This window comes from Phascolarctos cinereus, unplaced genomic scaffold (assembly GCF_003287225.1).
Source record: "Phascolarctos cinereus isolate Bilbo 61053 unplaced genomic scaffold, phaCin_HiC Scaffold_3;HRSCAF=262, whole genome shotgun sequence".
NCBI classification, from domain to species: Eukaryota; Metazoa; Chordata; class Mammalia; order Diprotodontia; family Phascolarctidae; genus Phascolarctos; species Phascolarctos cinereus.
This window is the reverse complement of record NW_027555736.1, coordinates 130,295,187-130,305,705: the sequence shown is the minus strand read 5'-3', so window position 1 is coordinate 130,305,705 and position 10,519 is coordinate 130,295,187. Positions and strand designations below refer to the sequence as shown.

General features: G+C 35.9%; 1 protein-coding gene across 1 annotated transcript; it reads right to left on the bottom strand.

Annotated features, from left to right (window-relative positions):
• Positions 1–9,666: 9,666 nt before the first annotated feature.
• On the bottom strand, positions 9,667–10,296 carry LOC144456396 (uncharacterized). The gene has a single exon (XM_078151621.1). The coding sequence runs from the start codon at positions 10,294–10,296 to the stop codon at positions 9,667–9,669; it is 630 nt and encodes a 209-aa protein (XP_078007747.1).
• Between the last annotated feature and the right edge of the window lie 223 nt (positions 10,297–10,519).

Sequence of the window (10,519 nt, the reverse complement as noted above, 5' to 3'; positions counted from 1 at the left end):
TAGAGAGGTGATATGACTTCTCCATGGTCTTGGAAGACATTAGTAAAAGAGATAGGATTAGAAGACAAACCTGATTTTCAGTCCAGCGTTCTTTACACTAAACCATACTGCCTTTCTTCATACTACTTAATAGGTTATACCAGTCATATTGTCCCTTTGTCACATACACTCTTGTATTATTCTTTTTTTTATGAATATATGGCTTGATTTCCCAATGAAATATGTAAGTTCCTTGAAAGATGTAGTCATATATCGAACTGTATTTGCATGTCTCCCACCATACGGCATCTAACAAAATATGTCAGAGGAACTCAATAAATACTATTAGTCATATATTATCGTATCATTGTCATCTTTTTGATAGTGTTCAGACAGAACTTGTCCTGAAGCAAGTTCTTTTATATTTAATATTCTATGAATTATTAATCAGATGGCTACATATATGTAACATACATACATACATATTATATATATATATATATATATAACACATTTATATTTAGCAGCTAACATTTATAGTGCTTCAAGATTTATAAAGTATTTTTCATGTTATCTTATTTAATCTTCACAATTTCCACATGAGGTAAATATTACTCTTAATAGATGTGGAAACTGAGGCTGAGAGAGGAAAGTGACTTGCCCAGAATCACATAGCTACTCAGTACCTTAAAGAGGATTAAAACTCAGATCTTTATGATTCCAAATTCTGATTCTGATTCCATAGCTCAATCTACCATGTCCCCTATCTGACTTGTATATTATTTCTATTATTTTTTCATATAAACTGGATCATTTGCACAAAGCAAATCTAATCCTTCAATCTCCTTCTTAACAGAGGTTAGATGTGCTCTTAGAGCATACATTGAGGCTGTATGAATATAATGCCTTGGTGCCATTTCTATTAATAGAACATAAAGCATAAAAAAAAAGAAATGAAAGTAAATTAAAAATTCTCTAGATGATTTTTAAAGCTTTAAAGTTAAAAACAATCTAGCAAATTAATTCTCAGGTGAAAGCATAAAGTAAGATATCCTTTAGGAATTGGGAATTAGCCCAAGAGCATGAGGGAGGCAGTGGCAAAGGCCATGCTTGAAGAATACCAGAAAAGATTTTGTAACAAATTAGGCTCTGGATGAAATTGTGCCTAATGTTACAGGCCATTATTATGCACAGTTATGAAACACTGGTGTGCATTAATAATAAAGATCAGTGTCGCCTTCTAGGGAAAAATAGAGTATTCTTTTAATTAACTTAAATTTTTCATCAAATTGATTGAAAAGCTCTCATCCCATTTTGCTTTCATGTAAGCCTACATTTTGTGCCACAAGCCCAAAGCAATTTTTTCTCCAATAGTTGGTGTTTTGAAATATGCCATGTATTCTGTGTCTCAAAAAAAAAAATATCAGAGCAATAAGCTTGAAGCAAGCAAGGGCATGAAATGAGAAGAAATATGTAGACCTTTTCAAGTGAATCACTTTTTAAATTCTTATTTACCTTACAAGCAGGAGAGGGAAATGACTTTTCTTCACATGAGGCACTGATGAGCAGTTGTACTCAAGCAGAGAACTTGGCAGCCACTCTAGAGGTGGTGACCTAAACCGAGAGGCTTGTTTGAATGGCCCCAGGGAAGAAACTCTCAAAACCTCTCTATATATTTTGACTGAAACTCATGTCTTTATTTGCATATGTTCCTTCTTTTCTATATAATGATGCATAGAAGAGGAAAATAAACTGGGAAACATGGCACCTGGTTTCTCATTGGTACTCCGCACTATAAAAATGATGACAATAATAATAATAACTAGAATTTATGTTTTATATATGTTATTTCATGTGGTTCTCTCAACAACCCTGGGAGGTGAATGAAATTATTTGACTCTACAAATGAAGAAACTGAGACTAAGAAAGGTTGTGACTTTCTTAAAGTCATACAGCTAAGGAAATGTTTGAGGTAGGATTCAAATTCAACTCTTTCTGACATCAAGTTCATCACTCTACCTATTACATTACCTAGCATTCTATATGATTGTGGGGAGGTCATTTACACAATAGTTGCAGAACAAGGATATAAGTACATTTATTTCTGCATCTCAGTCTCACTTGTAAAATCAAGGGGTTGTACTAAATGACTTCATTAATCCTTCCGGTCCTTATAGTCTATGATATGCCTGTTGACCCTAAGCCTGATGTCTTGTGGATCTTTTCTTCTAATAGTAAGACATGGATAGCAACCTTAAAGCTGATATATAATTGATAAATTTATAAATAAATGATAATAATTCACATTTCGAGGAGGATGAAATTGTTAACAGAGAGCTGGCCTCAGAATCAGTATAAGATGGGTTTGAGTTTCCTCTCATACACGTGCTTCCTTTCTGACTCTGGCCAAGTAATTTGACCTCTCATACAGCCTTATATCCCTAAATCTACAAGACTGTAAGTTGAATAAGTGATAATAAGCTATGGAAGCTGTACGTACTGATGAAATGAAGGTTCTTGAGCAAAAATAAATTTCAATATCAAATAGTGTTGTGTTCTAAGAAATGATGATTGTGAGAAATACAGAGAAGCATAACATGAACTGGTATAAAATAAAGTAAGGAGAAGCAAGAAAACATGTATACCATGGCTTCAACACATAAATGTAAGGAAAAATAACAGCAAAATGAAGGAAACTAAGTGCTATGAAATTATAATGGCTAAGCCTGACCCCAAGAAAGAAAGGAAAATATACTTTTCCTTCTTTGCTGAGGTGAGATCTATGGATATGGAATGCTATATTCAAAATTAGACTTGGTTGATATGTTAATTAGTTTTGTCAAACTTTTTTGTCTTGTTTTAATTTATTCATTTTGTGATGATTGCTTCTCTGGGAAGATGAAGGAGGAAGGCTGTATTGGAGAAAGGTAGATGATATAAAAATAAAAGGTACTCACATATAGTCATTATAACACTCATACAATAACTTCTCATATTTCTATAGTATCATCAGGTTTCTGGAATATTTTCCTAAAAATGAGAATATGAGATAGGTAGAACTAATATTATTAACTCCTATTGTGCTGGTTAAAAACTTTAGTGTCACCTACCTATGAAATGGCAGGGTCATGATCATCACCCTCATGAAAAGTCTAGCTCTATAAAGTATTCTCATTTCTTTTGAATTTGAGGCTTTAGTGCACATAGGGAAGATGAAGGTTATGGTTTGGAGGAAATGAGATGACTATCAAATAGCATTCAAGCAGAGCTAAGTTCTAGAAGAAGAAACTAAGACAATCGGAAAATTTAGATATGTTATGAGAGTTCTCTTTAATTATTTAAAGCATTATCGGCATGGGAAAGAGAGTTTGGACTTGTTTGCTTGTCAGAAGGGAGCAAAAACAGGAGCAATTCAAGGTACAGAGGTAAAAATTTACAGAAAGATAAAAATCACCTTCATAACTAGAAAGACATCAAAAGTGAGAGTTTTCTCTAAGTGGAATGGCTTAACTTGGAAGGCAGTGAATTATCTACCACTGGAAGTATTAAAGCAGCAATTGGATGACCACTCATTAGATCTATTATAGAGTGGCTGCTCTGAGGATCAAGTATATAGAGCAATTTGCAAAGTATTAAAGGTCTTATAAATGCATCATCATCATCATCGTCATCAATTATAATTCAAAATAGAAAATTTCAAAGAATCCTTCCAATTCTCAAATTCCATGATTCTTTTCTGGTCTTCCTCTTTGGAAAATTCCTGTCTGATTGGCAGTAGGAAAAGCAGTATAGTACAGTGGAAAGAACTTTAGATTTGGAGGCAGAGACCCTTGATTCATTCCCCAGTTCAACCTATGTGACTTTAAGAAAGGTACTAAATATAAGTCTCATGTTCCTTATCCATAAAAGTAGGGAGTAGCATCAGAATACTTCTAGGGTCCCTTTTAACTCTAGAGCTTATGATCCTTATAATTTTGTCAAAAACAATAAATCAATAAGCATTTATTAAGTACCTTCTATATACCAAGAACTGTGGTAGATGAAGAGGATGAAAAGACAAAAAAAATGAAACAGCCCTCCTCAGAGATACTCTATCAGATGAGACCCATTCTATAGGCTAAGATAACAAAATGAAATAAGGGTAACATATTATCAGATTACTTTTATGGGAGTTCTTTTTTCTCCATAATATCATTTTGCTCATCATCTATTTGAATTAAAAAATGTATATTTTTTTCAAAATAAAAAATATTAAATGAATTTGATTTAAATCAGGTCACACAATTCATGATCAGGAAGCCCTGCCATTGGTTTATAGTTGAGCTGCAAGAAATTACATTAATTTTATTATATATTTGAAATTGGAGTCTAATAAATCCAATATGAGGAATTAGGTGGATTAGCATGCAAATCACCACCCTGCCCCAAGAGTCATGGTTCTACTTTAACTGAGTATGGCAGTACTCTGTCCTATCTAGATCTTTTGTTAGATACAATCTCCTTTTAAAACATAATTCTGTTGATACAGGTTTAATCACTTATATTTCCTTGTATAGTGTTTGACATGTAGTTGGTAGTTTATAAATGTTTACTGATTGATTGTATTGAGGAAAACAACATATGCGTATGTAATTATGTACATAATCTATACAACTTAATACAAAATAGTTTTTGGATAGAGTGCACTAGTAGCTGGAGTGATTAAGTAAAATTTTATATAGAATAAAGTGATTGAGTTGAATACAGAAGGAAGTAAGGGATTCCAAGAGGTAGTGGAGGCATGGGATTCTAGGCATATGGGACAATTAGTGTAAAAGCATGGATACAGGTCATGGAACATGTATGTGGAGAAGCAAGTGGAACAGTATTACAAGGTACACGGAAGGAAAAAATGCATAAAAATAGTGGAAATGTAGGAAGAAGCCATGTTGTAAAGAAATTTAAATTCCAAGGACTTGATATTTGATCATAAAGAAAGCCACTGGAGTTTATTTATTGTGTAAGAGGATGATATAGACATAACAGCACCATAGATTACATCATTTTGGCAGTTTTGTGGAGGATGGATTGGAGTATGGAGAAGCTCAGGTGGAAAGACCCAATAGGAAATTATCATAATAGTTCAGGCAAGAGATGATGAGAGCCTGCACCAGGGTGCTGGCTATGTGAGAGAAGAAAAAGGGACATTTACAAGAGATGATGTAGACACTGAAATGATAATATTTGGCAACTGATCTGGGGTGAGTGAATGCTAGAAATTAAAGATAACAAATATGGGTTGCAGAATGATAGTGTTACCTGCTTTGCTAACAGGGAACTTGGAAAAAGAGATGGATTTCTTGGGGAAAATAATGAGTTTTGTTTTGGATATGTTGAGTTTTAAATATCTATGGAACATCTGGGTCAAAATAAAGGTAGGGGCAGAGACTAGGGCTAGATATTTTTTTTAAAGATGATAATAGAGAATAGCCCAGTGATTAACAACTAATAAGCACAGGGCAGAGCCAAGATGGCAAAGTAGAGGTAGGAACTTACCTGAACTCTCCCAAATTCCCCCCCAAAAAAATAACTTTAAAATAATACCTCAAATTAAAATCTGGAGTGTAAGAGTAAATAAAAAGTTGGTGTAAAATAAATTTCCACTCTAAGGCAACTTAGGAAGTTGGCAGGAAAAGTATCTCTCACCAGGGTGGTGGTTGGACCTGGAATGCAGCAAAGGCCCACCAAGCAATAGGCTTTAGAGGCAGCTGCAGCAGCAGCAGCAGCAAAAGCTTCAGGAGTTCTCAGCTCACATATTGTAATGGTGTTGGAAAACTAATCAGAAAGAAAATACAGGGCACCCTTGCTTGCATTGCATTCAGGACCTTTTGCATTGCCCATACACAGTTCTGGCTTGCAGTTCCAACATGAAGAGGTTTTCTCCAACAGAGAACTAGCTCACTAGCACTTGTAGTGGGACCAGGTGCCCTCTCAACACAGTTCCAGAATGGAGAATAGTGTTTGTGGTCCCTCAGAAAGGGGCAAGGGCCTTGGTCTCAGTTCCAAGGCAGAAAAGTGCACTATCATTTGTGCCTATAGGAAAACAGGGGGAGTGATCACAGTTCCATGACCAAAAGAAACACTAATGCCTGCAGCTACAGAGGAACAAGGACCTTTCCTGAAAAAAGACCAGACCACAGGCCAGGACAGCAGTAACCACACCTCTTCTTAGATAAGACCACCTTGGAAGCACCAAAAACTTACAGATTCTCAGAACTAATTCTGAAAATAGCAGTATGAAAAACCTGAGGCTTGAGAAAGTGTTTTCTCCTTTCCAGGAGCAGAGTCCTTCTACAGCATAAAGTTAAAAGTCAAGAAATAGGATGGAAAATAAACAAACAAACAAAAAAGAACATGACTATAGAAAAGTTATTACGGTGACATGGAAGATTAAAACCCAAACTGAGAAGAAAACTATGTCAAAATAGCTAGAAATAAAGCTTCAAAGGAAAAAAGTAAATTGGGCACAAGCCCAACATGAATTCTTGGAAACTCTCAAAAAAGATTTTCAAAGTCAAATAAGAGAGGTAGAGGAAAAATTGGGAAAAGAAATGAGTGCGATGCAAGACAATTATGAAAAGAGAGTCAATAGATTGGTAAAAGAGGCACAAAAATACTGAAGAAAATAAAACCTTCAAAAACAGAATTGGTCAAATGGTAAAAGAGGCATAAATATCTGCTGAAGAGAAAAACTCCTTAAAATGTAAAATTGGCCAAATGGAAAAAGAGGTACAAAAATTTACTTGTGAAAAGAATATCTTAAAAAGTAAAATTGGCCAAATGGGAAAAGAGGTATAAAACCTCATTAAAGTTAGAGATTCTTTAAAAATTAGAATTGGGAAAATGGAAGCTAATGACTCCATGAGACATAAAGAAACAATCAACATCAAAGGAATGAAAAGAAAATAGAAGAAAATGTTAACTATCTCATCAGAAAAGCAACTGACATGCAAAATAGATTAAGGAGAGAATTTAAGAATTATTGGACTACTTGAAAGCCATGATGAAAAAAGAGCCTAATTGTCAAATTTCATCAAATTATGAAGGAAAAGTGCCTGAGTGTCTTAGAATCAGAGGGTAAAATAGAAATTGAAAGAATCCATGGATCACATCTGAAGGAGATCCCAAAATGAAAACTCCCAGGTATATTATAGCCAAATTCCAGTGCTCCCAGGTCAAGGAGAAAATATTATAAGCAGTCAAGAATAAACATTTCAAACATTATGCTGCCACAGGATTTAGCCACTTCCACTTAGAAGGACTGGAGGGCTTGGAATATGATATTCTGGAAGGCAAAAGGAGCTAGGATTACAAGAAAGAATAGCCTATCCAACAAAACTGAGAATAATCCTTCAGGGGAAAAGATGGATAGTTAATGAAATGGCAGATCTTCAAACATTCCTACTGAAAAACCTGAGCTGAATAGACAGACGCAAAGACAGAGACTTATGATATAACCTCAGTAAATGGGCTTAGAATAAATAATGAATGATAAAAGGAGACTGATAAGGAGGGGTCAGAGAGATAGTAGGAGAAACAGAAGCTAGATGTGATGTTAAATCTGTATCCCAAAGAGATCATACAAATGGGAAAAGGATCCACATGTACAAAAATATTTATAGGAGCTCTTTTTGTGATAGCAAAGAATTGGAAATTGAGGGGATGCCCATTAGTTGGGGAATGGATGAACAATTTGTGGTATATGAATGTAATGTAATACTATGGTGCTATAAGAAATAATGGGTTGGTGGACTTCAGAAAAACCTGGAAAGACTTGCATGAACTCATGCTGAGTGAAGTGAGCAGAACCAGGAGGACTCGGTACACAGTGACAGCCATAATGTGCTAACTTTAATAGCACATCAACTAACTTTGATAGACTCATCTCTTCTTAGCAATGCAAGGATCCAAGTAACTCCAAAGGACTCATGATGCAAAATGCTGTCTCCATCCAGAAAAAGAACTGTGGAGTCTGAATGCAGATCAAAGCATATTATTTGTTCTCTCTCTCTTTTTTCTTTTTTTTTTGTTTCTTCTTTCTCTTTGTTTCTCTCATTGGTTCTAATTCTTCTTCACAACATGACTAATGTGAAAATAAAAAAATGCATATAAAATATAAAAATAAATAATAAATAATAAGTAAAAACAAATAATATTAATGCATATGTAGAGCCTTCTTGGGGTGGGGGAGGGCAGAGATGGGGAAAAAATTTGGAACTCAAAATCATATGGAAGTGAATATTGAAAACTAAAAATAAATAAATAAAAGAAATGACATTAAAACTTAGAAAAGAGAGAATATACAGGAAGACAGGGTGGTCAACTGTGTCAAATGCTGCAAAAAGGTCAAAAAGTTTAAGAATTGAGAAGTGGCCAGTAGATCTCAAAATTAAGAGGTCAATGCTAAGTTTGTAGACAGCAGTTTCATTTTAATGATGAGTGCAGAAGACTGATTGCAGAGGGTTTAGAAAAGATGGAGAGGGGAAGAAATATAGACACCAAGTATAGATAGGAGTTTCCCTGAGAAACAGAAGAGAGATATAGAATACTGGCTCAAAGAGTTGGTGGATGGGATCTAGTGAGTGTTTATGGATTAATTTCATATGACAAGTTATTAATGAATTAATCATATATACATATAAATATATATAAAATATAATATAATTTTTAACATACAGCCTTCTGGATACTCATTCAACCCAAGCAATTGATGTAGGTTTGTTTGTTTTCCATCCAAGTGATTTCATTAGTTAGGTAAACTTTTTTATATGTAAAATCTTTCCATCAATGCAGGTGGGCAATTCTCTTATAAATTGTAATTTGAGGGTATTGCCTTGAAACATAATTGACTTGTCCAAACAGCAAGCAGGTGTCAGATGAAAGGTATATCTTCCTGACCTGACCTATATTGTTTATTTTAGTGACGCTGGCTTCCTGGCTGTTCCACAAAAAACATTCCATTTCTCGGCTCCAAACATTTTCTCTGGCTGTCTCTTATGCCTAGAAAGGTCTCCCACCTCCACTCTGACTACAGCTCTACCTGGCTTCCTTTATTTTATTTTTTTTTTGTTTTTAAAAAAAAATTATTGAAATTTTTTTTCTATCACCAGAATCTTCACCTGCATTCCTCCCCCATCTCCTCCCAGAGAGCCATCTCAGAAAACAAATGATCATTTTAACAGGGTGAAAATGGAAGAGAAAAAGTCAACAAAAATGAACACATGCAAAAACTCCCATCTCTACCAAGTGTTGAGATGAGAGTCTTTTTTGTTTGTGTTTTTCTGTTTAATTCTGCCACATTCATTATTGCCTTGAGGTTTTTAAATTTCTTTTTTTTTTTTTTAGTGAGGCAAGTGGGTTAAGTGACTTGCCTAGGGTCATACAGCTAGTAAGTGTTAAGTGTCTGAGGCCAACTTTGAGCCCAGGTCCTCCTGACTCCAAGGCTGCTTGTAGTATCTCTGCTGGTCACTGGAAGGCTCTAGAGGCTGAGGGCACATTAGCTGCCTTGGGTTTCCTGCTGGCATTGGGAAGTGGCACCAAATCTCCCTCAGATCAACCTACAAAGGCAAAGATCGCAAGAGAAACTGCAGCTGGGATGCTGCAGTGGCTCTTCCATCTGGCAAGTTCTGATTTCCTATTTCTTGGTATCTAGGAGCCAGGTGGGAGCCTGGAATATGAAAGGTCATCTACAAAATCTCCCACTTGTCCTTGGACAACTAAAAGGGGCACAAATAATTCTTCATCAGGACTCCCTTCACTTTCGCTGCTCTCTAGGTCACTAGAAGCAGACATGGTGGATCCTGAAGGTGGGGCTTCCTGCTCTGTCTGCTGACTTGCTTCATTCTCTTTGTGCACTTCTTCCTCTTCCTCTTCCAGTTCTACAGCTCTTCCACTTCTCTCTACAGCATTTGTGTAGCTCTGTTCTAACTCAGTCTGCACGTTGTGAAGGTGGGAGCCACCAGTGTCCATTCCTTGTTGGAGTTTGACACAGCCATTGCTATAGACATCATTGGCAAGACCATCATGGCTGTGATTGTCACTGTGATCACTGCTGCTGTCATGATTCTCAGTGCTGTCATCAGAATTATCACCATCACTGTCATCACTGCTCTTGTCTTTGTCAGTCTGGTTGGCAGGAGGGAGGTCAGGACACATAAGGGCATCTTCCAAGTATTCAAAATGTCCTGGGACACAATGGGGTGGTGAAGGAAGTATAACGAATTCTTCATCAGAACTCTGTTCATTTCCACTGTTCTCTGGGTCACTTGAAACTGTCATGGTGGCCCCTATGGTCAACATGGAGTCTGAGGGTGAGACTGCATTTTCTTCACGTTGGTTTGATTCCTTCTCTTTCTGTAATTCTCCTTCCTTCTCTCCCATTGCCACAATTTCACTTCTTTCTACAGTTTGTCTTTTAGAGTTCTGAAACATTTCTGCTTAAAAAGTGGAGGTAAGCAGTGTACAGTTGCCTTTCCTAGAAGCTGGACTTTGATGTCCTTAC